General features: G+C 46.3%; 6 protein-coding genes across 6 annotated transcripts; 2 read left to right on the forward strand and 4 right to left on the reverse strand.

The window, feature by feature from the left end:
• Positions 1–1,637: 1,637 nt before the first annotated feature.
• LY89DRAFT_762712 (uncharacterized protein) lies at positions 1,638–3,042 on the reverse strand (the record flags this gene model as incomplete). Its single annotated transcript, XM_018221578.1, has 3 exons — positions 1,638–2,607; positions 2,662–2,735; positions 2,832–3,042. 3 exons carry the CDS (start codon positions 3,040–3,042, stop codon positions 1,705–1,707), a joined length of 1,188 nt encoding a protein of 395 aa, XP_018076829.1. The 3' UTR covers positions 1,638–1,704.
• A 3,440-nt stretch (positions 3,043–6,482) lies between these two features.
• LY89DRAFT_762715 (uncharacterized protein) lies at positions 6,483–8,085 on the reverse strand (the record flags this gene model as incomplete). The annotated part of the gene is made up of 3 exons (XM_018221579.1): positions 8,044–8,085; positions 6,771–7,895; positions 6,483–6,715 (listed from the first exon to the last, which is right to left on the reverse strand). The coding sequence occupies exons 1-3, from the start codon at positions 8,051–8,053 to the stop codon at positions 6,483–6,485; spliced, it is 1,368 nt and encodes a 455-aa protein (XP_018076830.1). The 5' UTR covers positions 8,054–8,085.
• A 1,608-nt stretch (positions 8,086–9,693) lies between these two features.
• LY89DRAFT_714267 (Pre-mRNA-splicing ATP-dependent RNA helicase PRP28) lies at positions 9,694–12,373 on the reverse strand (the record flags this gene model as incomplete). The annotated part of the gene is made up of 2 exons (XM_018218117.1): positions 11,935–12,373; positions 9,694–11,838 (listed from the first exon to the last, which is right to left on the reverse strand). The coding sequence occupies exons 1-2, from the start codon at positions 12,250–12,252 to the stop codon at positions 9,694–9,696; spliced, it is 2,463 nt and encodes an 820-aa protein (XP_018076831.1). The 5' UTR covers positions 12,253–12,373.
• Positions 12,374–12,464: 91 nt separating this feature from the next.
• Positions 12,465–13,697, forward strand: LY89DRAFT_607087 (uncharacterized protein). The gene is made up of 3 exons (XM_018210444.1): positions 12,465–12,956; positions 13,047–13,107; positions 13,160–13,697. The coding sequence occupies exons 1-3, from the start codon at positions 12,523–12,525 to the stop codon at positions 13,196–13,198; spliced, it is 534 nt and encodes a 177-aa protein (XP_018076832.1). The 5' UTR covers positions 12,465–12,522; the 3' UTR covers positions 13,199–13,697.
• A 2,293-nt stretch (positions 13,698–15,990) lies between these two features.
• Positions 15,991–17,553, forward strand: LY89DRAFT_693845 (putative Delta(12) fatty acid desaturase; the record flags this gene model as incomplete). The annotated part of the gene is made up of 3 exons (XM_018216663.1): positions 15,991–16,864; positions 16,912–17,327; positions 17,533–17,553. The coding sequence occupies 3 exons, from the start codon at positions 15,991–15,993 to the stop codon at positions 17,551–17,553; spliced, it is 1,311 nt and encodes a 436-aa protein (XP_018076833.1).
• A 2,980-nt stretch (positions 17,554–20,533) lies between these two features.
• On the reverse strand, positions 20,534–23,009 carry LY89DRAFT_575774 (uncharacterized protein; the record flags this gene model as incomplete). Its single annotated transcript, XM_018208807.1, has 2 exons — positions 20,534–22,489; positions 22,551–23,009. The coding sequence occupies 2 exons, from the start codon at positions 23,007–23,009 to the stop codon at positions 20,534–20,536; spliced, it is 2,415 nt and encodes an 804-aa protein (XP_018076834.1).
• Between the last annotated feature and the right edge of the window lie 631 nt (positions 23,010–23,640).

Raw genomic sequence — 23,640 nt, forward strand, 5'->3', positions numbered from 1 at the left:
AGATATTGTAGTTAAAGTTGCATCTTACTTTTCTTTATTAAACATATCTCCTTTCCTCGAGACGTTATGACGCTGCATATCCGTCCTCAAAGCTAGCGTAGGAAGAAGATAGTCAGAGAAAGTATGCTGTACATTGGGTATCCTTGTCCCAGAAAGATACTTGCTACTCACTTTGGAGTTTCCACTCTAGATCCACCAGGTGAATTTCCTCCTAGCAATCTCCTGAGTAGTATGGACGAAAGTGAACAGTAACGTCCCTCTCATGGCATGCCCAGACGTTAACACAGCTACCCCACTCAGTGGTCGTCATATTTTGCCTATCAACACTTCCAATCTCTGGATCATATAATTGCGCCCAGCAACCTCTACCAAATTCGTTGCTACCTAGGTACAACATGGCCAGGCGTCCTTTGACTTCGAACCACCAACCGAGCAGGCTCGCCAAGTTACAGTGCTAGTATCACGTATGAGCAGTACCGTGGTGAGGTTGTTGTTCGGATTCTCCAATACGAATAGCTTTGTGGCGTCGGATCCCGTCGTCGCTGATATTAAACTCTATTTCACTGAACTCTACTTAACCCAGATCATCAATGTTCTTGAGATTCTCCTTGATATTGCGAGTAGACCAAAGGCGCCATGAACTGACTCAACAACAACATACGGTGTATTGAACTTAGAATAGGCTCAAGTTGTCCCACACTTGAATAGACAATACTGGATCCAAATGTTAGTACGTCTTGCTGTCAACTTACACAACTGTAGAATCGGAATTACTTGCATTTGCTTATTTCCTTAAGGTTTTCTTCGATTTAGCTCATATTGATCCGAATGTTTTTTCTTCCTCGGGGACATACAAGAATCATAAGTCTGGATTTGAGTTTCTGTACTTTGCCTATTTCAAAAATCGAATTGTTCTTTGCATTTACTCTTTTCCTGTACTTAGTATCACAATAAATTCAAATCAAGCATAAATGTTTCATATTTAGCTGGAACATATTGGACTTACAAGTTAGGGCTTCTTGCTTTTCTGATTTCATTTATATAAAATTTCAACAATTAGAAGATCAGCCAAATGGCGCTCTTACATTTAGGACTTGTCAAAACAATATATTGTAATATTTCCCTACTTCCAAGAATTAGAAGTTCTTCACATTTATACACTCTCTTTATATCTCAATGTCTCCAGCTTCTCGACAGATGTCCCATCATTAATCAGAACATATCGCATTTATAACTTAGTACTTTTTATCTCCCAATTTTGAGAAGGCATGAAATTAGAAATATTTAACCCAAAACCCTTTCTTTAGCTAGAACATATCACTGTCTTAAGTCAGGACTTCAATTTTCTTAGTCTTGCAAATTATTAAAATAGAACTATCTACTCGTAAATGCTCCTCTTCTAGTTGAGACATATCGCGTCCATAAGTAAGTGCTTGTATTTTGGTACCTTTGCCAAATCTTGAAATTAAAATTTAGACCTAAATTTCCCTCCCCTAGTTAAGACATATCATAATCAAAAGTCAGTACTTGCTTTTTTTCCATATCCCTTGTGCAAGTATTGTTTTCACGTGGGATATTTGGACAAATAGTAAATACCTTTATCACGAAGAACAATGCAAGTGAATGTTTATCTCGGGCAAAACAATCTCATTTGTCAATCTCTGAATTCTACTTTAACTCTCTTCTCCTGCTAAGTCCCCAAATTTACACAGACAACGTACGACGGCACCGACATTTGACAACAAGGTGGTCCCCTGCGGCGGGGCTGGGCGGGACTTGCAGGAGCTCTATTGACGGCGTTCTTCTTAAGCGTTCTGATGTCGGAGGTTGTGAGGACATTCCATGAGGTGAATTGGTAAGCCAGTGAATCACGAGGACTGCCCACGTAACATCTAAAGCTGTTAGTGTCGGAAATGATTTTCGTGATTGAGGAAACTGACCTAATGTCGCAAACGTGAAAAAGAACCAAGCCTGTTGCCGGCCCGCGAAGTATATGAGCAGGGCGAAGTTGATTACCGTTGACGGAACAAGCGCCAGACATCCCCAGACTGCCTTTTGTATGACTTTCACTAGTGCTTTCTGCTGTATTCCCATGCTCTGCTCTTGTTCGGCGGCGAATGCGTACCGGAAAAACGTCAGCTTCTCCAGCGTGCCCTTGATTGCTGGCGTGACGAAAGTGTGTAGATAGCCGCGGGACATGTAAGGTCCGCAACGCTTCAAGAAAACAGCCGTGAGGAAGATATTGACGAAAATGTCCCAAGTCAGAAACACACTTGCAATTTGTCGTGTCAGTCCGATGTGACAGACTCTCTGGTCCGTGTTATACACTGCAACGTGGTAGAAGAATGTCGTTACCACGATACCGGTGAAGCCAACAAGCACCATTGCAAGTCCGGACAAGTAGATCTTATCTTGTAGCCTAGTGAGAACCTTCTTCTGTACACTATGCGTGCGTTCGACAAGGAAGAGGTAGAGAAAGGCCTTCTGTCCCAGGTAGAATACCAGGCCGAGGAATATCGCTCCTTCGCAGGAACTTTGGTTATATATGGTATGTCCGAAGTACAAGAGGCAGGCGGACATGCAGAAGATGCAGCCTAGAGCGTAGATCTATGATCCATCAGTATAAGACCAGTGCTCAGTTACAGAGGACTTGTCACTTACAATTATGACGATGATGTGCACCAGCGCAAGCTTCAGCAGGGAACGAGTCTCCTTAATAGAGGCAAGGCGGATGGCTAAGAGGAGGAGTTAGCAATGATTCTACTGATGGTAGGTCGTTGAGTTTCGGCTGTTTCCAGCACATTGATGAACACAAAGGGGAATCTACGTACCCAGACAGGCGTTTGAAACAATGACACCTGCTAATGCCGCAATCATGTAGATAATGTGTCCAGCTTGGAATCCAGTGAAGAAGAGTGTAGAAGGTTGGAGAGACGTAGCGTTGCAACTGGAGAAGTTACCGCTTGAGGAGTTGCCAAGATGATGAAGAGTAGGGAATGATGTCGTGGAAGGTACCATCGCGAGCGGTATAGGAGCAGCCATTCTGAACTTCGTAGTAATAAAGGGTTGTATGAAACATCCAGGGTTTTCCTTTCATCGGAAGGTTCTCTGATAAGTATGAATGCGGTGGAGTGACAGTAGGAGGTCGGAGTTGAAGAAATGGAATGATGTTGTTTTTGGAAGAAGGAAACAGCATGATTGAGGGTCTTTTATAGTCTAGCTCGGATCATAAGCTTCGAATTGTTGGTGAAGATGGAGAGAGGATGGAAGGTGCGTCTTTGGCAGGTCAAGTTCGTCGCCCATTTGGTGACGCGAGCTACCAGCAGCCTACAGTAAAGCAACCTCCCTCTTGGTTTGATCATGTTCAATCTGGTCACAGACAGTATGACGAAGATGAGGGGTGAAGGAGAGGACGTTGAGGGAGAAAGGAGACAGATGGACAGAGGCAATTCGGATTAAGGCTGGATACCGCGGGCCTTTGTCTATGGCGTTGTCGTCGACCATGTACTGTATTAGATAAATAGCATGTGGGGAGACATTTAAGCTGCTCGCTTTTCGTCGGGTTAGTCCTTTTTCTGTGGCTGCCTTGTCCTTTGAAGTCTGATGTTTGTGTATGAATCGTCTCTTCCATCCCCGCCTTCACTTTGGGATTACCCCACCATAAGCTGAAGAGACTCCAACCCCGACTTCATACCACCTCCGCGGACTATATATAACCTTCAAAATACTCGTGTTCGAACGCAGCGCGCAGTTCTCTTGAAGATTTACCTGTTCGCCTTGTAGCGGACGATACAGACAACGGGGTGGAGCATGGAGGTACACAGCACGCTCGCCAGGACTGAACGTTTTTAACAACTAACACAGTATTATAGAGTCATCAGAATCAGTCCGCGGATGCCCCGCGGGCACGATACTCTTTGGAATTTGAGGTTAGATGGTTCAAAAATATGGTTTCTGTTGGTAACTACCCGAGGATTTGCAAAGGACATGTCTATACCACGAGGAACGGGCATTCTGCGAAGTCCCAACACTGGAAAACCCGCCTATGATGTCAGGAATACACGTACATAGATCGAAGCAAACATCTTCCTAGCATTTGTAGGCAGAAAGTTCTTGAAACTATATGGAAACCATGCGCTATTGACCCGGGAGCATTTCTACCCGACGAAAGCCACCTATTCTTCAAGACAAGAGGAACATGCTATCTCCTCAAATTGTCGACAACACACATAAGTGCCTTCAAACAGCGAGGTAGAGTCTGGTACTGGCAGGGAAAGTGTCAATAATATACGAAAACCAAGAGCCACATACCCGACGATTCAAAGATAGATCTACACGAAAGCTACATAACTCTGTTATAGGTTGTTGACAAATAAGGTAACTCCTTGCGTTCCGTGGAGTCTGCAAAAGCCTGCTAATTATAGTTAGAAGTCTCCTTGTTGTCCGGAAACTATGCGCCATACCCGCGAATCCTTCTACACAAGAACAAACATCTATTACCCAAATGAGTTCAAGGGGCCATTTGCTTAGGATGGTTGAAACACAAGTCTAATCCTGCCAGTATTCCGCGAAGCCTATCAATTCTTGTAGTTGTGGTGGGGATTTACCTAATACACCCACAGACATACCTACACAACGGCAAAGCTGCTGTATTCAGAGCGAGAGCAGCGCGCCACATGTCCATGACGTTTACAGCACATATTGGGTCCTAATATCAATCCGCAAAGCCTACAAAGTCTGGTGTTTGTGGTAGAGGCTATGTGAGAAGTACGCGCATGCACTCCACCCTTCAAATAGTCCTACAGAGCGAAGAACCCACCTTGTTTGAAGAGCGAGCAATACGCCACAATCTTATGATATTTAGAACTCACGAAGATGCCTCCTTACAATCCGCGAAGATTGGCAAGTCTGTCTCCTGGAACAGTCGTCTCAATGCGAGGACTATGCACTATCCCATCTAGAAGCACTCCACACAAAGAACCAGCACTGTTCAAAGCGAGAGCAGCACGCCACATATGCATAATGTTTGAAACAAACGCATAGTACTACGTCCCATCCGCGAAGACTGCCAGGTCTTGTATTTATAGTGGAAGTCTCGATGCTAGGTTGCAACTACGCGCCACACCTACAAAGGTCTCCACACTACGAAGAACCCACACTTTTAAGCGAGAGCAGTGCGCCGCTTGCTTATTATATTAAATCACACTTGGATACCTGCATAACATTCCGTCAAGTCTGCAAAGCCAGGTTTTCTGTAGGAGAGGTCCCAGTGCTAGGTGAGAAGCAGGCGCTGCACTTAAAAAACGTTTCCACACCACAAAAAATCTGCACTCCTTGAAGCAAAAACAACGCTCCCACTTCCGATAATGTTTAGAACACAAGTATATACCTACAGGCAATCCGCAGGGTTGTAAAATCTAGTTCTTGTAGTATGGGTCGATGGGAGAACCATGCGCATGCATCGGGGACCACTTCCACACGAGGCAGAACTCGCTTTGTGACAAGCAGAAGCCATGGAAATCTGCTTATATTAGTCTTTGATGCACGTAGATAGGTGCCTGCCATCCGCGGAGTGTCTCGCGTTAGTATCTGTAGGTAAAGATGCCAACTCCTTTTGAGAACAGTGAGCACCATACATGGAGAGTCCAATACCCATAAGTATCTGCAGATGCTTGGATCTTGATGGTTTACATTTGGATTCAGCTTTTATAGAGCAAGCTTGAACACCGGTGCTTTGTTCCCGGTATCGAAGAACCACTACATGAAATCGGCCAGAACAATCCCTGGGAGGAACCAGTTGATTTTTTTTGGGTAATTCGACCACGCTACTATCCGCACTAAAATGTCAGAGAGCTAGTTCTATTACAAAATGTGTCAATATACACAAAACCTCAATCTAATGCTCGAGTCGTGGTACAATGTCAAGTGCTTTGTTTGACTTACAAAGTTTCCTCATTGTTGAGTGAATGTTTGATACTTATTAATCTGACGCCAATCATTCTTCTTTAGGTTTTAGCACTTATGAAATATACTACGAGTTACATAGCGGGGAGAAACAGGTTATGAAATCATCGATTGACTAAATAATACGCTGCTGATGTGTTGAAGAGCGGATTCGCTAAGCGAGTGAAAAAGGGGTAATATGCTGCACGTGCCCATCCAAGGGTAAGAACCCTGCTGCACCCCTAAACAATGAAAGCTGAAAAGATCATCGCAAAACATTCCAGCTGCCTCAATATCCCCGATAAAGTCCATGCTCGCAAATCAAGAAGAAAGTGGAAATAAGTGGAGAGGAAACCCTTGCAAATCATACCGCGCTTTGAAGTCCATGCCGAATTATGACTTTGGTTTCTTCGTTCTCGTTGATCTCATATATACCTCCACCGTGCCATTAGTCCCTTTGTTGGACCATTGGACAAACTCATGCAGTCGTAAGCTATTCCTTAGCAAGCAGGCAAGATTTAGCGCATCCACTGGCACTCTTAAAAGTATTTGCCAGCCGCGTTATATTTGATCTCAATAGCCTTCAAGCGTTCGATCTCTCTTTCTGCGGAAAGCTTGTCTTTGATCATTGTCTCATGCTCGCTCTCGAGTCTTTCGACTTCTGATTGAAGCTTTTGGACAAGCGAGTTTGCTGCTGCTTCTTTCAGACCATCAACCTCGATTTGTAGCGCTGAGCTTTTGGACTTCTCCTCGGTAAGATCTGCCTCATATTCTGCAGCAGAGTAAGTCAGTGTGCAAGTACATCTCTATGGACAGGGAAGACATACGTTTGATGACACCATCCTTGTTCGAAACATCATCTCTCAAATTTGAGTTGAGCGCTTCCAACTCCTTGACTCGCTCTTCTGATTTCTGTTGAGATGTTTCACCCGCTAGCTTCATCTTGTTTATCTCCTCCTTCAAGCCATGGTTTTCCCTTTCCACTTCAACGACAAGCTCTTCAAACTTCTCTCTGAAGTCGCTTGGTTGTGTACTCCTACCGTCAACTGCAGAACTCGAGACCTGATGCGACGATTTTTGAGACTTCGAAGGCCGATCCGAATCAGGTTGCTTCTCGAGTTTGCGCTTAGAGATCTTGAGCTTGAGGACCAAATGTTGTTGTGGTGTTTCTTGGCGTTCGAGAAGTGCGTCTGGTTCTGGAACAAGATCTTGATTGGGTTCGCCAACTCCAGCTACAGTAGGCTGATGTTCACCAAGGCATTGATTGATTCTCTCCATCCTTTCCGCCGTCTTCAAAGTCTCCTGATTTTGCTTGGCTTCGATAGTGTCGGTAATTGTTGTAGATGAAGCCTCCCGACTTGTAAGTCGTTGCGCCAACTGAATTGCTATGTCGCCTTGGGGTGTTACTGTCGCTCGAGAAGATCCTGCGTTCAGGCTTGGAGATGTTTGTGTCATGCGAGCAACAGACTTCGAACTTGAAGATTCGTTGGCAGGTCCAGCTGCCTTCAGATCAGCAGGACGCTTTCTTGTTCGAGTTTGGCTGATTTCCATTCTTTCCTCAGGTTCACTCTCCAAGAATCCGAAATTGTCGACACGAATATTTTTAACTTTTCTTGCTTCGGCTTTCTTTCGGTCCTTCTGGGTCTTGTAAGGATAATCCTCCGGGGTGACTCGTGCCCACATATCCTTCTTCAACACATAAGACCCGTTCGAGCTTGTGGAAGGTTCCAAGACAGCTCTCATGGTATCCTCCCATTCTTTCCACCATCGTCCGGCGTCTTCCCCCTCAGGCACAAGACCAAGGTCTTGGAACTGCTCTTTCAAGACTTTCTTGGTCATATTCCTCATTGCTGCCAGATGGGAGACATGGTATTCCAGATCCCAAGCAGATTCGGATGTCCCACTGCCAGAAGATTTCAAGGAAGTTCGGAGTTGTGGCATCTTGTGTGCGTCTGATTTACATTTAGCCAGGCCGTATTGACACAACGAAACCAATGGAATAAAAACAGAAAGCCAGTCCCAATGCCATTCATGTGAGTGAATTGAAATAATCTCTACCTATACAAGAGGCTAAGAAGATGAGATGAAATATGAACTTACTGTCGACCATTTTATCAAAGTTGGGTTGATCAAGGATAAGAGCCGTGTGGTATCTAGCATCCCCCTTCTTGAGTAGTACTTACTTAGAGGTAAGTGTTAGCACAAATGTTTAGAGAGCATGAGGTTGATATGCTGAAGCTTGACTCTAAGTAAGAGACTAGTACAAACATGGAATAAAAGGGTTACCATATTCAACAAGCCTTGAAGAAGAGTTGCCTGAAAGCGATTGTCCTTGACGAGAAACCCGATGGAGAAACAAGACTTAAATATCCAAGATGAAAGAATTGGCCGAGAAGACTTACGTAGACAATGCCTTGGCAAGATATCGACTCGAAAGGCGAGTGCTCAAAGAATCAGAAAACCCTGAGATGATTGATGTCAGTCTTAATGTTGGGACGGGACCGAAAGCAAACCGAGAAAGATAAGGGAAAACCAGACACCGAAAACTTGGGAAAAGAGTGAGGCTTGTATCAGTAACCAAATATTGAAAGTGAATCCATGAGTAAGTGGAGTGAAGGTAGACAAGGGAGGAGGTGAAAACGAAGTGAAAGTTTCACTTTCACGCGTTGAGGTTGAAAAGAGAAGAATGCTTACTTTAGTAGTCAAAGGAATGAATGATGATGTTTGAGAAGTAACTTGAAGTGTTGTCAAAGCGAGTTCATGACGAGGCCTGGAATCACAAACCAATAGAGTTTTTGCTAGAGATGTTGCGAGGTAGAAGCTGCTGCAAGTGGCGAATGTTGTGACAATGTAGAGAGGGTGTTGAGTCCCAAGCCTTGAATTTTGAAAGGGTTAGAAAATGCCTCAAGGCATGCAATGCTTTGTGAACTTAGGGAGGCTAAGTGTGTAAAACGAAGCGTTGCTGTAGTGAGTTGTGAATCTTAGGCCAGGAAGTAGTGAAGAGTCCTGGAACGGAAGGACACTGGTGATCCTCTAGTCAAGACGGCAACCGAGAATAAGTAGTGCAGCCACTTTAGGATCTATGCAACATCGAATGTAAAGATGCGTTGAGAAGGTAGTGAGTCTTGCAAAGTATGAACAACACAGGTGGAGGCGTAGGTTAGAGGGTGAAGTCTGACACGCCAATGCAATGTTTAAAATTTTGAAACTCGAAGATAGCAGAAAACCCTCAAATAGAAATGATATCCAGCGAAGAGTGAGGAAGGTGGTTCCTAAAGCCTGAAAAGTGTGTTGCTTCGAATGATAGTGGCAAAGGATTCGTGTGAAGTTGTGATCTCTTCGAGGCCAAAGAGTATACTCGATAGACCAATGTGAATCAATCTTGAAGATGGAGTGAAACGTAGGCAACACAAACGTGTTGCGAAGTGAAGAATGTAGATGTACGGATGTCAGGCGAAAAGATTATATGACAGGAAAAGCAGAGATAGAAATCTTGCCTGAATAATTAGCCTGGACATAGCCTTGACAAGAGGGATTGCAGGTAGCTCTAGGAAAGGAGATCAAGATGAAGTATCAACACGATTTTTGGTAGGTAGTTGGGTCTAGAGCGCAACTTGTTCTGTTCGAAGCGGGAAGCGACGACTACGACGTTTCTTGGTTTTTATCGTTGCAAGGTGAAATCGTGCGTCATCACTCACAAGATGGCGGTCTTGAATAACACTTTGCATATATTCTCTACTACTCATCGAATCACCAACCCGCCCCCTTTCCACCAAAAGTCCCATCCTCGATCTTTTTCTGGCCGCCTCCACCTCTGGTTGACTTCTGTTGAGCAGCTTCATGTTTGCGTAGTTCTTCCGGAACACGCGATATGGAGCTCTTCATCAACATCTGTTTCAAGTCGTACATGACATCCGAGTCCTCATTACCCAGGAAGGTAATTGCCACACCAGTCTTTCCAGCACGACCTGTTCTACCAACACGATGAGTATAACTCTCGATGTTAGTAGCCATGTTGAAGTTGACAACCAGGCTGACATCGGGCACATCAATACCTCTGCCTGCAAGATCTGTAGCAACCAAGACATTTGTTGCTCCAGAACGGATAGATGCCAAAGCAGCCTCACGTTGTTCTTGCGTCTTGCTACCATGCAAAGTGACTGATGTGAAACCCATATGTTTGATGTCCCGAGCAACAGCATCGCAATTTCTCTTGATGTTGACGAAGACGATGATTGGAGGTTGAAATTCTCCAGAGGCAAGAATCTCGTTGAGCCTCTTTTTCCTCTTGTCTTCGCCCGAAATAAACTCGACTCGTTGTTCAACAGTCTCGACCGCTTCTCCGATATTACCGATCGTAACTATTGCGGGCCTTCTCAAATACTTCTTGGCAATCTTCTCCACGGCTGCAGGCATAGTAGCCGTGTACATCATCGTCTGCCTGTATCTGTCCTTTCCACCCAGGTGTCTACTCATTGCCTGGGCATCTTCTGCGTCGTCTGTGTCTGGCTTCTCGTTGCCGACCGGAAGCGCGTCGAGAATTTTGTTCACAGATTCCTCGAAACCAAGATCAATCATACGATCAGCTTCATCCATAATGATGTAACAGCATTGACCAAGCACTAGAACCCGTCTTTCGATGCAGTCTACTAAACGACCTGGGGTTGCTATGATGATCTCGGCACCATTGCGCAGATTGTAAGACTGTTCTTCAAGCGCATGTCCACCAACGATACTGACACAAGTGAAACCCAGAGGCGTTGCGAACTTCTTAGCCTCAACCTCAATTTGTTGAGCCAACTCACGAGTTGGAGCAAGAATAATGGCATATGGGCCGTCATTCTTCGTGAACTCATTGAGAGGCGGTAACTCGGAGATGTAGACAAGTAATGGAAGCAGGAACGCAGCAGTCTTTCCGGAACCAGTAACTGCCACTCCGATCAAATCTCTAGCTTGCAAGGCAATAGGTATTGCCGCTCTCTGCACCGCTGAGGGCTGATCGTATCCAACTTGAGCAACGATGTCCAACAGGCGCTTTGGAAGGTTTGATTCTTGCCAATTTCGCATGGGGTTTGGAATTCCTCCGCCCTTTGTGCTGATGTTGAAATCTTCTTTGAAAATACGCCAGTCTCTTTCTCGCATGTGCTCCAATTTTTTCTCACTCCAATGTTTGTCAAGTGAGTTTCTTCCGCCAGCATCTTCTTTCCTCCGTTTCTCCATCTCCATTATCTGTTCAGCTCTTGCGTGACCAGCTTCCACATCACGCTCCTGAAGTGCCTTGGCATACTTCAGTGCGCCGGCTTCACTGAGATCTTCGGCAAACCCACCAAGACGACCTCTGCCATAGAAGCCAGCTTCAGTACGTGAGGAGTATATAGGATTGTAGTCCGGACTTGTGTCTTCCTCCGCATTCCACTCGAAGTTAAACTTCTTTTCCGTGGTGCGCCGTCGCTTCTTCTTCGCCGAAAATGTAGACTGATTGGTATCAGCACCCATATATCGTGTTCGAATCAGAGCAGCCTGTGTATCATCACTATTTGCAGGACGCTTCTCTCCCGCTAGGGAGGCTTTGCCGGTAGAGGATGCAGGTTTTGTCGGAGGTCCCATATCTCCCGTGCGATTCGTTTGTGAATTGCGACTAGGAGCTGGGACAGTGTGAGCATCACCATGTCGCATTGCTCGAGGTCCTGTGGGAACAGAAGACGAACCTCGACCATTTGAATGGTTCTGGCTATCTCTGTTTGATGTCTCCCTCCCATTTGGTACGGCATGCCCGTTGGTAGACGGCTTCGCAGGCGTCCGCTCCGCTTCGAGTTTTCGCTTCTGCTCCTCGACTTCCTTCGCCCGCTTCTCAAGGGCTAACTTTTCTCGAGCAGCTTTGGACAAGAACTTTGGCTGTAAAATCAAACAGTTAGCAAATATTGGGGAGGATACTAAACATGCTTTGTAAACATCGACCTCAGATAGCAGCTTGAAGAAGGATGTACATACCTTTGCAGCAGCCTCATCGGCATCTTTCTTCTTTTTGAGGATATCTTCGATACTCAGTGGTCCTCGGTCTCTTTGAGCGCCCCATCCCGCTTTCTTCTTTTTCACAAGCCCATTCGCGAGCTCCTCAGGAGGAGGCGGTAATGCATCGACAGGTGGAGGAGGGGGAAGATCGTTACTTGGAGGCGGAGGAGGTGCTGTAGCATCTGGAGGGGGCGGAGGTACTAATGAATCTGGAGGAGGTGGAGGAGGGGATGGTAACCTTCCATTGACCTCCATAGGTGGCGGAGGTATCGAAGCGCCGTTAGTGAAGCTCGCCATATTCTCAGGTCGTAAGTTCTCGGGCACAGGATCTACGAGCAGAGGAATAAAGAAGTCAAGCAAGAATTTCCACTTTGAATAAAATTGTTTTCGTGGTGTGTTGCGACGAGGTAGATCAACGAGGTCGCAAGGCTGAAAATCCTTGACTTAGCCTAGCTCAAGGCTATGAAAAGTACAATATTACATAAGCGGGATTTTTTGAAGCACTGCAACTCGATATCGAAAGGACAAAAGAACCATCCAGCTTGTGCGCATCAAGTCGGATCCACCATGGCAACGAATACAAAGAAATACCTTAGGCTTGCACAATCATTACACCCTCGATTGAGTCGTTTCTTCGCGCGCTACCCACCTCAAGCCATCCTCTCGCCATCTGGCACCACAGTCCCTCCCTCTCAAGACTCAATCATAGCATCTGCGGATCATATACCATCGCAAGAAGATGCATCAGCGTCTCCCAATCCATTCAAAGCCCAGAAACATCCTGTGACTGGCAGATGGCACGATCCAGTTTTTTCACTACGACGACAAGCTGATCTTGTGAAGCTTGCACGAAAATATGGCGTTGAGGAATTATTACCATATACGGTGAAGGGCACAGAGGAGAGAATAAGGAAGAGAGTAGAAAATGGTCTCAGAGTGAAGGGTACAGGAGTTGGACAACGTGTGAAGGGAAAGGAATCAGAGCGGACATTGAAGGGACGGTATGTGTTGCATCCCTATGCATTCTGGCAGATGTTACGGTGGACAGGAATTCTGTGAGAAGAAAGTTTGCTGATTATGATTTACTGTAGTTTGGAGAAGCGAAGACAAGCAATGTTGGAGATGCCGCAGATGATCCAGACTTGGAAAGAGGTGAGTTTCTCTACACGTAATATTGCTCGTGCGTCACTAATGTTGGTATCAGAGAGGACATGGTCGTGGATGGAAGAAGTGGCCCAAATAGGTTGGAATGTTGTACTTGCATTATCTTGGCTTCGATCACGAAGGAGTGACTTGTTTGTACAAATATCACATGTGATGGGTTCTTGCATGGGTCATGGCGTCGAGATTCATCAAAACGTACCAACTATGCGTTGACTCTGTAGATTCTATGAAAGCAAGGAAGCTACAAGCTAGGAATGTTGAGAAGTTGAAATCGTCTGATGTCCGCGTTCAAGTCGACTGATGACGAAGTACTCGCATCTAGGCCTGTTCCAGGTCTTGGAACCACATGTTCGTCGATATTACGGGGCATATATTGTCACCCATGTGGTGCCTTTGACTTACTAACCATTCATTCTCGAACCTGGCTTGGAGATATATATATATATATATAGATAGATAGATAGATAGATATAGTTGATGTGACTGTACTTGGCAAGCCCAGGTAAAAAGGTACGAGTTAAAGAATGTTAAACGTAAGACAGGCTGAGTAGACATAATTTTGAGCTGTGAACGTCGAGAGAAAATAAAAGAGTTATATTTGTGCGGAAAAGTAATGGTGCGATATGAGTGCTTGCAGGAGTTTTTATTTGGCACTGACTCGTATTTGAGAGGTATTAGATCCGAGTTTGTGATCTATGATTACTTAAAAGCATTATTGTAACCCAACTGGCTAGTAAGATTTGAACCCCTAGACAAAAGATGCCAATACATATAATGTTGGCTCTGGCGTCTTAGTTACAAGCAGGTATAACAGCTTTGGCATGTGAAGTTCACATGGAAGAAGCTCATGATACATCATGATGAATTGAAACGGTGGCAAATTGAGCGAGTCATGCGGTCTCAAATTTGCATGCCCAATCATTCTGCATCAGAGAGTAACATGCTCGCCAGGACAAATCTTTCGCATGCCAATTCTGTAACCTCAGCACTTTGAATAACATAAAGTAGTGAGAATGGTCGAGGTCGAGGTGCGTCAAGTGAGTTATGGGCCGGGTCCTTGACCTAAGATATCAGGCGACAACTAACACAACTTCCCCAACAAATTCCCCCCTGCGTTCCCAACGAGAAGATCCTGGTCGGCTACCCTTCGTGCATTCGCCACTCTGATTGGCCAATGCATGTGCACGTCAACGACATCCGAACAAAAATACATGACAATTCAAACAAATTTTTGATAGGTCGCGACATCAGGCCTTCCGGTACCTGGTTGGGTCGCCGATTGGAAAGGGTCCTCTCTTGCACGCAGCTTTGGACCGTCCCGCACTCGCATTTGCATGTGAATCAACAACCATAGACCTGCCTTGTTGAGTGTTTGCACGAGAATCGGGTGGTCAGCCATGACGAGATCAAGGCTGACTGGAAGGACAGAAAGCCATGTATCGCCTGAGTAAACAGCCTATTCACACGGACGGTGAGCTGAGAAGAGCAGAAAACATCCGGCATTTCGTCTTGTCAGGTCGACTCAGGTTCTCTAGGCAAGGGGCTTTCCGATGCTGAAAGCTGGCGGTGTGAAAGGCATGGAGGGGCTCCCACATAAAGTCCCGCGCTAGTTCTTGATCTAGAAGCACGATGAATTTGAAATGCCCAGGATTCTCCACGAAGACGCGACGGAGTGGAAGACGGGGGCGCGAGACGCAATCCAAGCGAGATCGAGCTTGCCGCTGTCAATTCTCAACCGCGGATGCCATATTCAGACTCCAGAAACGAAAACGACAAGGAAAGTTCGGAGCAAAGGACCAATTATGGTCTGTCTGGGAAGAGGGGATTCCGAGAGGTAATAATTCCAAGACCAGTGCTGCTAGCAGGTCACCAGACGAACTCTTTCCATCTGGCAATGCATTAGATCGTGAAGACCACTGAGGGATGTCCAAAGTGACTGGAGAAGTTTGGTTTGCACATGGCAAAAAACAAAAGGGACAGAAGATCGACTGCGAGAGCATTTGTACCTATGCACCTCCGCCGTCGAGCTGAAGTAACTAGTTGCATGGACGGACGGCTGTACCACCCACATTACCCACTGAAATTGTACAACAAAATCGTGCTACACAACCATGTTTGATTGCTCGAAAGAACCCACTTGATGTGGAGGGATTTGCCTGCAACAAAGAGTCGAACTGCCAAATTGTGCGAGGACATTGTAGATCCAAGGACCAGGTCGTGTCTAGGTAGTTTTTAAGTGATTATCTAGCTCCCTCGCTATCTGGCCTCGGCGCGGATAAACCTGACTTAAGCTCGAAACGAACCCCTGGTGGTACGGAAAGAGCAGCCCCCATGTACTAGGTACTGTACCACAGACCAACAACGGGTCTTTTAAAATCTGGCGGGATAAAATCCTCGCGGTCCCACGAAGGAGGACTTTCACTCTTCACTACCATTGAATTGTTTCGACCACCTACTTTCACAATCCCCTGCGTTCGGTGCGAACACTGTATGCTGGCCCTCCTGAATCAATCTTCAATTGCAAGTGAATAACAGTACTGACGTGGTACCCAGTTGTTTCACTAGATCCCTTCCCTGAGGTCGACCTCAACAAAAATACCTCCGACTACATTTCGCATTCCTTTCCTCCCAATTCCTCCTCAGCTCCTGAACAATCGATCCACAGAGAAGTGCTCGAGCACATTACATTCCTCCAGTTCAGGTCAACATTCACCTGAGATTTCGTACACCATGGCGTCCACAGCGGTCCCTCAGCGCACCCTCTTGAAGAGGACGGTCACTTCCACCACCGCGGAGTCTTCACCTTCGACAGCCGCCGCTTCCCCCGTCGATACACCAAGGCAGTCCCCGTCCACCACCTCCTTGTCATCGATGTCCTCTCTTGACGATGTGAAGGACCAAGGGTACGGAGAGCTTGTCGATACCTACGGGAACAAGTTCCAAATTCCTGACTACACAGTCAACGATATCAGAAATGCAATTCCCAAGCACTGTTATGAACGATCAGGAGTCAGAGGCTTGGCCTATGTTGCAAGGGATATTGCAAGTCTGGCAATCACTTTCTACCTCTTCAACCGATTCGTCACCCCCGAGAACATTCCCTCGACTCCCGTTCGGTCTGCTCTTTGGTTCTTGTACACCGTCGTTCAAGGTCTCTTCGGTACCGGATTGTGGGTCCTTTCCCATGAATGCGGCCATCAATCCTTCTCCGAATCCAAGATTCTGAACGACACCACAGGTTGGATCTGCCACTCAGCACTTCTTGTCCCTTACTTTTCGTGGAAGATCTCCCACGGCAAGCACCACAAGGCCACCGGACACATGGAGCGTGATATGGTCTTCGTTCCTAAGACTCGAGAGGTCTATGCTACTCGTATCGGAAAGATGGTCCACGAGTTGGATGAGTTGACCGAGGAAACCCCAATCGCCACTTTGATCCACTCTGTTGCTCAACAATTATTGGGCTGGCCAATGTATCTTTTCTTCAACGTCACCGGCCACAATTACCACGAACGTCAAGCTGAAGGCCGTGGAAAGGGTAAGGTCAATGGATACTTGACTGGTGTCAACCATTTCAACCCAGCAAGCCCACTGTACGAAGCCAAGGATGCCAAATTGATTCTTCTGAGCGACGTGGGTCTTGCCATCGTTATCAGCGTTCTCGTTATGCTCTGCAAGACTTACGGATTCTCCAACATGGCCGTCTGGTATTTTGCTCCCTACCTTTGGGTGAACCACTGGCTCGGTATGTATATTCCTGCATCTTGGTAGACGTCCGCTGATTGAATGTAGTCGCCATCACTTTCCTCCAGCACACTCATCCTACCCTTCCCCACTACACTGCTGGAAGCTGGAACTATGTCCGTGGTGCAGCTGCAACTATCGATCGTGAATTTGGATTTATCGGTCGCCAACTCCTCCACGGCATCATCGAGACCCACGTCCTCCACCACTATGTCAGCACCATTCCCTTCTACCACGCCGACGAAGCCACAGAGGCCATCAAAAAGGTTATGGGCAAGCACTATCGTGCCGATGTCGAGGGTGGCTCTCTCGGTTTCTTGCAGTCTCTCTGGAGCAGCGCCCGTTGGTGCCAATGGGTCGAGCCATCACCAAAGGCTGTTGGTGAGGGCAAGGGAGTCTTGTTCTTCAAGAACCGAAACGGTCTCGGTGTTCCGCCTATGCATCTCAAGGAAGTCAAGCCCAAGGTCGGAAACACGAAGATGGGAATGGTTGTCGGTGCTGATGAGTGAGCAAGGAAGGTTTATTGAAAATATATGACTGGGAAGGATGGGATTCTCTCGTTTGGCATTTGCATTCTTGCTTCAATCAGCGACTGCGCTGAGATGGCGTTCGGGGACTGTGTTTTTCGGCTTCTAGAAGTATTGCGAGACTTTATAAACATCCGAGCAGAGTCGAAGAACTCGCAGATAGAACTGTGATAGAGCGATGCCGCCAAGATACCATTAGAGTACAAGTTATGTAGAACCTCAGCAATCGAAAAAGTTGATACTTATTGAAGACTGCTTGCATGCTCGCGTGCGTGTAAAGGTACGAAGTAGCAGATCTGCTATTCTTGTAGATGGGCTGATGCCGGAAGTTCCGGGAGAGTCGAGAATGCAGTCAACAAAGCACATGCATAGACGCCTAAACACTATGACATGATGTCTGCTAAAGGAGGCAAAGTGACACAGAATTGTTTGAGGGGAAGTGGACAAGCTTTTCGTTTTGAAATGATTGTCATGCGATTCGTAATCTCACTTAAAGCGGGGGCGGGGTCGGTGTAACCCCTCATCGACGGGACGGATGTTATATCCCAGCAAATAATTTCTAGAGAATGTAATCGAGAAGGACATTTTTGCGAATTTGAAGGGGTCCTTTTGTTGAGGAATAAAGAGGTTGTACGTGGATATTCTTTGAGCTATTGAGCCGTTGACTTTTTGCTACGATGGTTCTGGGATCCGTATTGGTAGTAGGGTTTGAACGGGTTCATTGTAATATTGACTTTCTTGCCATCTGAACAATTCGAGATGGGCTAGGATTTAATGTTCATACTCCATTTATGCTTAAACATAGTAGTGCTTGCCGCTGAGAAATGAAGTCTGTTTGAAGTTACAAACCGATTGTCTACATTGAATGGGGTAATGTTGCATTACCTTTTAAGGGTGTAGCGGACATTCTACCCGTTTTAAGTCCTCAAAGTCATTCTAGGCAATAGCAATAACTCATTTTCATTTTTCCAAATAGATCGAGCCGCTAAACTTCGAACGCTAACATTCAATCTCAAATTTGTTCATACGGTGTGGATTGAAGAGTCATGTATTTCAAACTAATAACTACTTCGACTTTCCTAACCCAAATACTATTTCCAACTTCAACCTGTTCACCATCCAATTGAACGCCCCTCAAAACACCCACCCTCGACATTCGGTACTCTCTGATGATATCCCGGTGAACAAGCCACGAGTACTCCCAGTTCCTCTTCTTTCAAACCAATAATCGATATTCTCCAGTTGCAACCGATTCGTCTCGGGGAGGAAGCATTACAGTATCTGCACACAAGAAGCGCAAAAGACAGCAGCAGGTCCTCTAATCTATGCTATCGAGAACTATGAGCGTGGTAAAGATACACTAAAACACTCCAACTCAGCATTCTCACTATCATCAAGTAAATATTTTTCAACACAGCTGCAGAACCATTATCCAAACCCACCTTTTTCCACATGAAAGAGAGGCACAAACCTACCCAATTATTCAAATCCCCTAATGTCTGCACTTTCTTGAGTGACGTTTCGATTTTCCTTCGCTGAAAACCGACTGCTTCATTATCAATCGTTGCAGTTTTGCCGTAGAGACGGGCAAGAACTCATCTTACGTCTATATTTCGTCCTTTTCTGACTAGTTGGCATGGGTAGCTCGGGGAAGGCAAAACACTTGAAGCACGAGACATATGGCAAAGAAAGTTTCGGAGGAGATGGGAGACGCCACTAAAATAGAGTCAGATGCGAACGAGAGACCGATGTTATATCAGTATGCTATGCAAAGCCCAATGATTGTAACTGGGCCTTGCATACTAGATAGTATGTCTCTCTTTCCTGACTCGCACGTCTCGGATTGATACATGGGAATAGCCATTTCCTATTCGCGCGAAATCAATGACTGTCCCTCCCACCAGGGATTAAGCATGTGTTGTCGAGGAGACGAAAAGGATTGTGCTAATAATCATGCCACTTACGCCAGCAATGATCATGTTCTTTCGTCTGAAGCATTCACTGAAGAAGAATGTGAACAATACATCCGATGTCATTGATACATATAATGGGGCCTTGTAGCTTTTCATCTGAATTCTTGAACATTGGTGCGAATTGGCTGATAGCCCCAATCAACCCTGACCTGATACCTTAATCATGAGCCAGAAGCAGAAAACTTTGCCAACTTGCAACTAGTGATCATGTTTTTGCGAAAGTTCTAGCCGTGGAGTTACGAGGCTGTGATAGAGCAATTTAAGGCTCGACCACTAAAGTGTCTTTCGTCATCAAACGATTTCTTCTTATGTGTAAATTGCAATGTAGTGAATCAGAGGATAAATATAACACAATAATACAAAGAAAGCATGGAAGACTATGTAGACGACAACAAAAGATCACAAGTTAGCGGTAAATCTCAAAAAATATAAAACTCGTATTTTCAACGTCTTCTCACCGAACCGATCAAAGACCAATGGAAACATCTCCATCCGACTGCCAGCTTACACGCCACCACTTGTTCTCGCACACCAAACCTGTTTTCCTCTCGTATATTTGAGTTTTGAAGCTAAGCGGGTCAACGAACATAGATCATCATTCGCCACTCAGCAATGATCGTTGTCACCCGACTTTGCTCCATGTGGAGGCTCCTCACTTTCGGCTGGGCTTTGATCGAAGTTGACCATGCATATGAGCTTGAATGTGATAGTATTTTTGTCCGTATGTCTTTACTCCGAGTTAGATTGCCGAATCTTAGCTCGTCTGGACTTCACTGTCGATGTCTGAAAAGTGAATATCTTTTTGGGAAAACATTGAAAGTGAAGGTGAAGAGGATATTGACTCGATGTCCGAGTGTTAGTCCTGACATGAAATGACTACATATACCAAATAGGCAAGATTGGCAATCTTTAGCCGTTCAGTTGTAAATTTCAAACTCTCTGAAAGTTGGAGATCGGGAGAAGACTTCACATACTCACAGTGACCTAGCATGTCATGATGTCTGAACAAAGAAGTATAAAACACGAGTCCAAGTGTCCCGGGCATGAGCCACTCTCAAAATTAAGAGTATTGGATGCCCGGCGAAAAAGTGATCTCAAGGGGTATCTTCATTGTTGACTAGTACCTGGCTATATACAGAACTTTTGTAGATATATGGCTAACAGAAAAATTCAACGCTCGTACTTTGGCAAAGTATCACGACGAGATGATGGACCTGACAGATCAAGATGTGAAAATTGTCCGTCATAACGATCGTCATCGGGGATGTTTGGCGCAGTGGGTTCATGCTGCACTCCACTGCTACCCTCACCAGCATTGTCATCGTCGTCATTTGGAAACTCTGGGGGTGCACTAGCTTCGGCAATCAATCGCTGTCTTTCGAGCTCTTGCTTGTCTTCGGTGGCTTGTGCTCTGTTCGTTGGCCCAAAATCTTCCAGGGCCGGCGCTGAGGGTAGAGTGTCATTTTCGTCAGTACCATTATGATTAATGTGCAAGCCGTCCAAAGTTGCCACAGGAGTGACGTCTTCAGTGCTGTAAAGATCTTCCTCTTCAGTTTCTGGTGCAAACAAAGGTGGTGCTGATGGAGGTATGACTGTCCTCGAGGATGACGGCCCCGGCGTATCGTCTGGAGGTTGACTGGGTAGTAGACGTTGCTCGGCGCGGCGTGCTCTCTCCTTATCAGACAATCCTTCTTCGTGTTGCATTTCAGGAGGAGGAACATCGATCTGATCTAGTGCAGGTGGTGGGTACTGATCTGGGTAATATTCCTCATAATCATACTCGTCGTTTGGATAGTATTCTTGATACTGCGGTCCATACTGCTGATCGTGATAAGGATAATAATTTTGTTGATGTCCATGGTAGGGGTCTTCTTGACCTTGATTGAACTCCTCATAGATAGGTTCGTGTGCTTGCGGAATATGTGCAGAAGCACCTTCCGACCATTCGTCTATCTGCCTCCTGGCACTACTATGTCCTCTTGCACGCTGTCGAGCACTGTCTGTTGTACCTACAACAACAGAAAAGAGACAAGCAACGACGCTCTTCTCTCGTCGAATGTTTTCGGTGTCCACAATGCCGCCACCCCAGGCAGCAAGCATATTCGTGTTCGGGTCTCGGGCAGTAGAAGTGACAGCACCTATTCGGGGTACGTGTCTCTGCTGGCCAGCTAATTTTCCTCCAAGATCGACGACAACCTCGACGTGATATTTGAAGCTGATCATCTGACCTGGGACACCAGAGATTGTGGGGAAAACATCCTCTGGGACTCTCACCGAGGCGTTGACGTTCGCTGTCAATGTGACAGGGTCGACTAATATTGGGGCGAAAGTCTGAGAAAGGTCTTTACGAAACATACTGCTAGAGCCAGCCGATGATAAGGATAACCCTCCAAGCCCAGTTTTGGACTTTGGGTAGTATTCTTCATGCTTCAATTTTTCGACGTCCTTGCCCTTCATGTCAGAAAAGAGCGACAGTGGAGGTGCCGAATCTACCCTTCCGGATCGATAGAAAGTGATAATGATACCATGCATGCTTTTGATCGCTTTTGTGTGTTTTATGGAAATCTTCAATGGGATGTTGTCACCAGGTAGGCAACCTGACTTGAGTAATTCGATTGTAGCGGTGATGGTCTGATCCGCAAGAGATAATTTGCTGCTGTTTCGTGGGCTTTCACGGTTGGACTTTGCAGAAGAAGGTACAGGTCCTAATCTGAAGCTGAGTCCGGTACTGCTGCTAATAGTGCTATCTGCACTGTTGGCGGCACTGACTGTGCTCTGGATTTCACTTGGAACTGGGCTTCGAGGAGTGGCGTGGTGGTCTGTCGATCCACACTGACTGGCAGAATCATCTGGTAATGGGGATCCTGCCATCCGTACTGCCTCACTTCCAGATCCTGCATCGGCATTTTCCTTAGATGGACTCCCCTTGGCTTTTGTCGTTTTCCTCCTCCTCGCTCTCCGTGATATTGGTTCTAGTGATATTGTGCGGGGTTTGGGTGGGGGCAGTGGCCCAATGTCAACTGTCTCAACAAGAGCAAGTTTTTGATCGCAGCTGGCAGTCGCAGTGATTGATGTCGGTCGAGTAATGGTTGCGGTGATCAGGTAAGAAATGGTGCCTCGCTCAAACTGAATTCTCGGTCAGCATCGTTGTGACGGGTAGTGAACGACCTGGGACGCAAAGACTCACATCAATACTTGTTGGAACTCCCTTCGCGGGAAATTCTAGCTCGAAATTGAATTCGTAGACACCGATATCGAGGCGCCCTTCACCACAGAGGGTCGATTCGTCCTGGAAGAGGGAGGCATGGCCGTTCCCAAAGTATTGGGATTTCTTGGGATTGCTCGATGTCAGGGCGGGATCCGGCAGAGGTTCATTCGCACTATTCGGGTTCTTGAAGACTCGTACGAAGCCATGAAGGAAGACTGTCAAATGTGTAATTCGTATAGGTTTGACCACTGTGAGGATAACAGCGCCCTTGACCAGATCTCCCGGTGAGTACTTCCGATGCGGCTCGTCCGGGCGGATGTAGAAGTCGGTCAGATTTCGCGAACGTGCTTTCAAAGGCGACGTCAACCTGGAGAAGAGCGACCGGCTACTTGAGGTGAAGGGCGACAGTGAGGTCGTCGGGGCGGCATTGGCGCACATCTCGAGGTGATTGATTGTTGCCAAGAATCCGTTACTTGAAGGCGGTCATTACCGCTCCGTGAGGGGAGCACCAATTGCGCAAACCTAGAGAGCCGCTTGGCCACTGTACTGTATTGTCGAACCGGGAAGAATGCCAATGCCCAGCACGCAGTTCATTCATTAATAAGAATAGTAGGGTCTGCCGATCGAGAACTCCGTGGTACGCGTTCGAGTTTGGAGACGGGGACAGTCTGGAGGGAGCGCAAAGTCAGAGCGTGGTAACCTTAGCTGAGACACGCTTTACCGGCCAGCAAGACGACGACGGCTAAGATGATGGAGATGCTATGTGCGAATCGTTTGCTGCTAGCTACGGGTTGATAATGAATATCGCTCAGGGAGCATCACTAGCACCCATTCTTCGTCGATTGGGTTGCCACTATAGCATGCGACCGTACCCTAAGGAAGTCAACTTTGGTGGTGTCGTGGCTGAGTTTAACGCCAGCGGATGCAGCACACCGTATCCCCAAACTTATGTACTTCCATGCAGGACCAGAATGGGACAAGCAGTCCAAGACATGAAATGGCGCAAGGGAGACTCGACTTCTACCTGGGGTCTGATGCAAGTTGGCAAGCTCTGTCCAGCCAATGCAGT

Source organism: Mollisia scopiformis (genome assembly GCF_001500285.1).
Source record: "Mollisia scopiformis unplaced genomic scaffold LY89scaffold_3, whole genome shotgun sequence".
NCBI classification, from domain to species: domain Eukaryota; kingdom Fungi; phylum Ascomycota; class Leotiomycetes; order Helotiales; family Mollisiaceae; genus Mollisia; species Mollisia scopiformis.

Excerpts from the sequence above, each read along its gene's own strand:
- LY89DRAFT_607087 (XM_018210444.1), top strand. The coding sequence starts at position 12,523 with ATGGCAACGAATACAAAGAAATACCTTAGGCTTGCACAATCATTACAC. Across the intron at positions 12,957-13,046 it reads GAGCGGACATTGAAGGGACG|TTTGGAGAAGCGAAGACAAG; the intron begins GTATGTGTTGCA and ends GATTTACTGTAG. Across the intron at positions 13,108-13,159 it reads TGATCCAGACTTGGAAAGAG|AGAGGACATGGTCGTGGATG; the intron begins GTGAGTTTCTCT and ends TGTTGGTATCAG.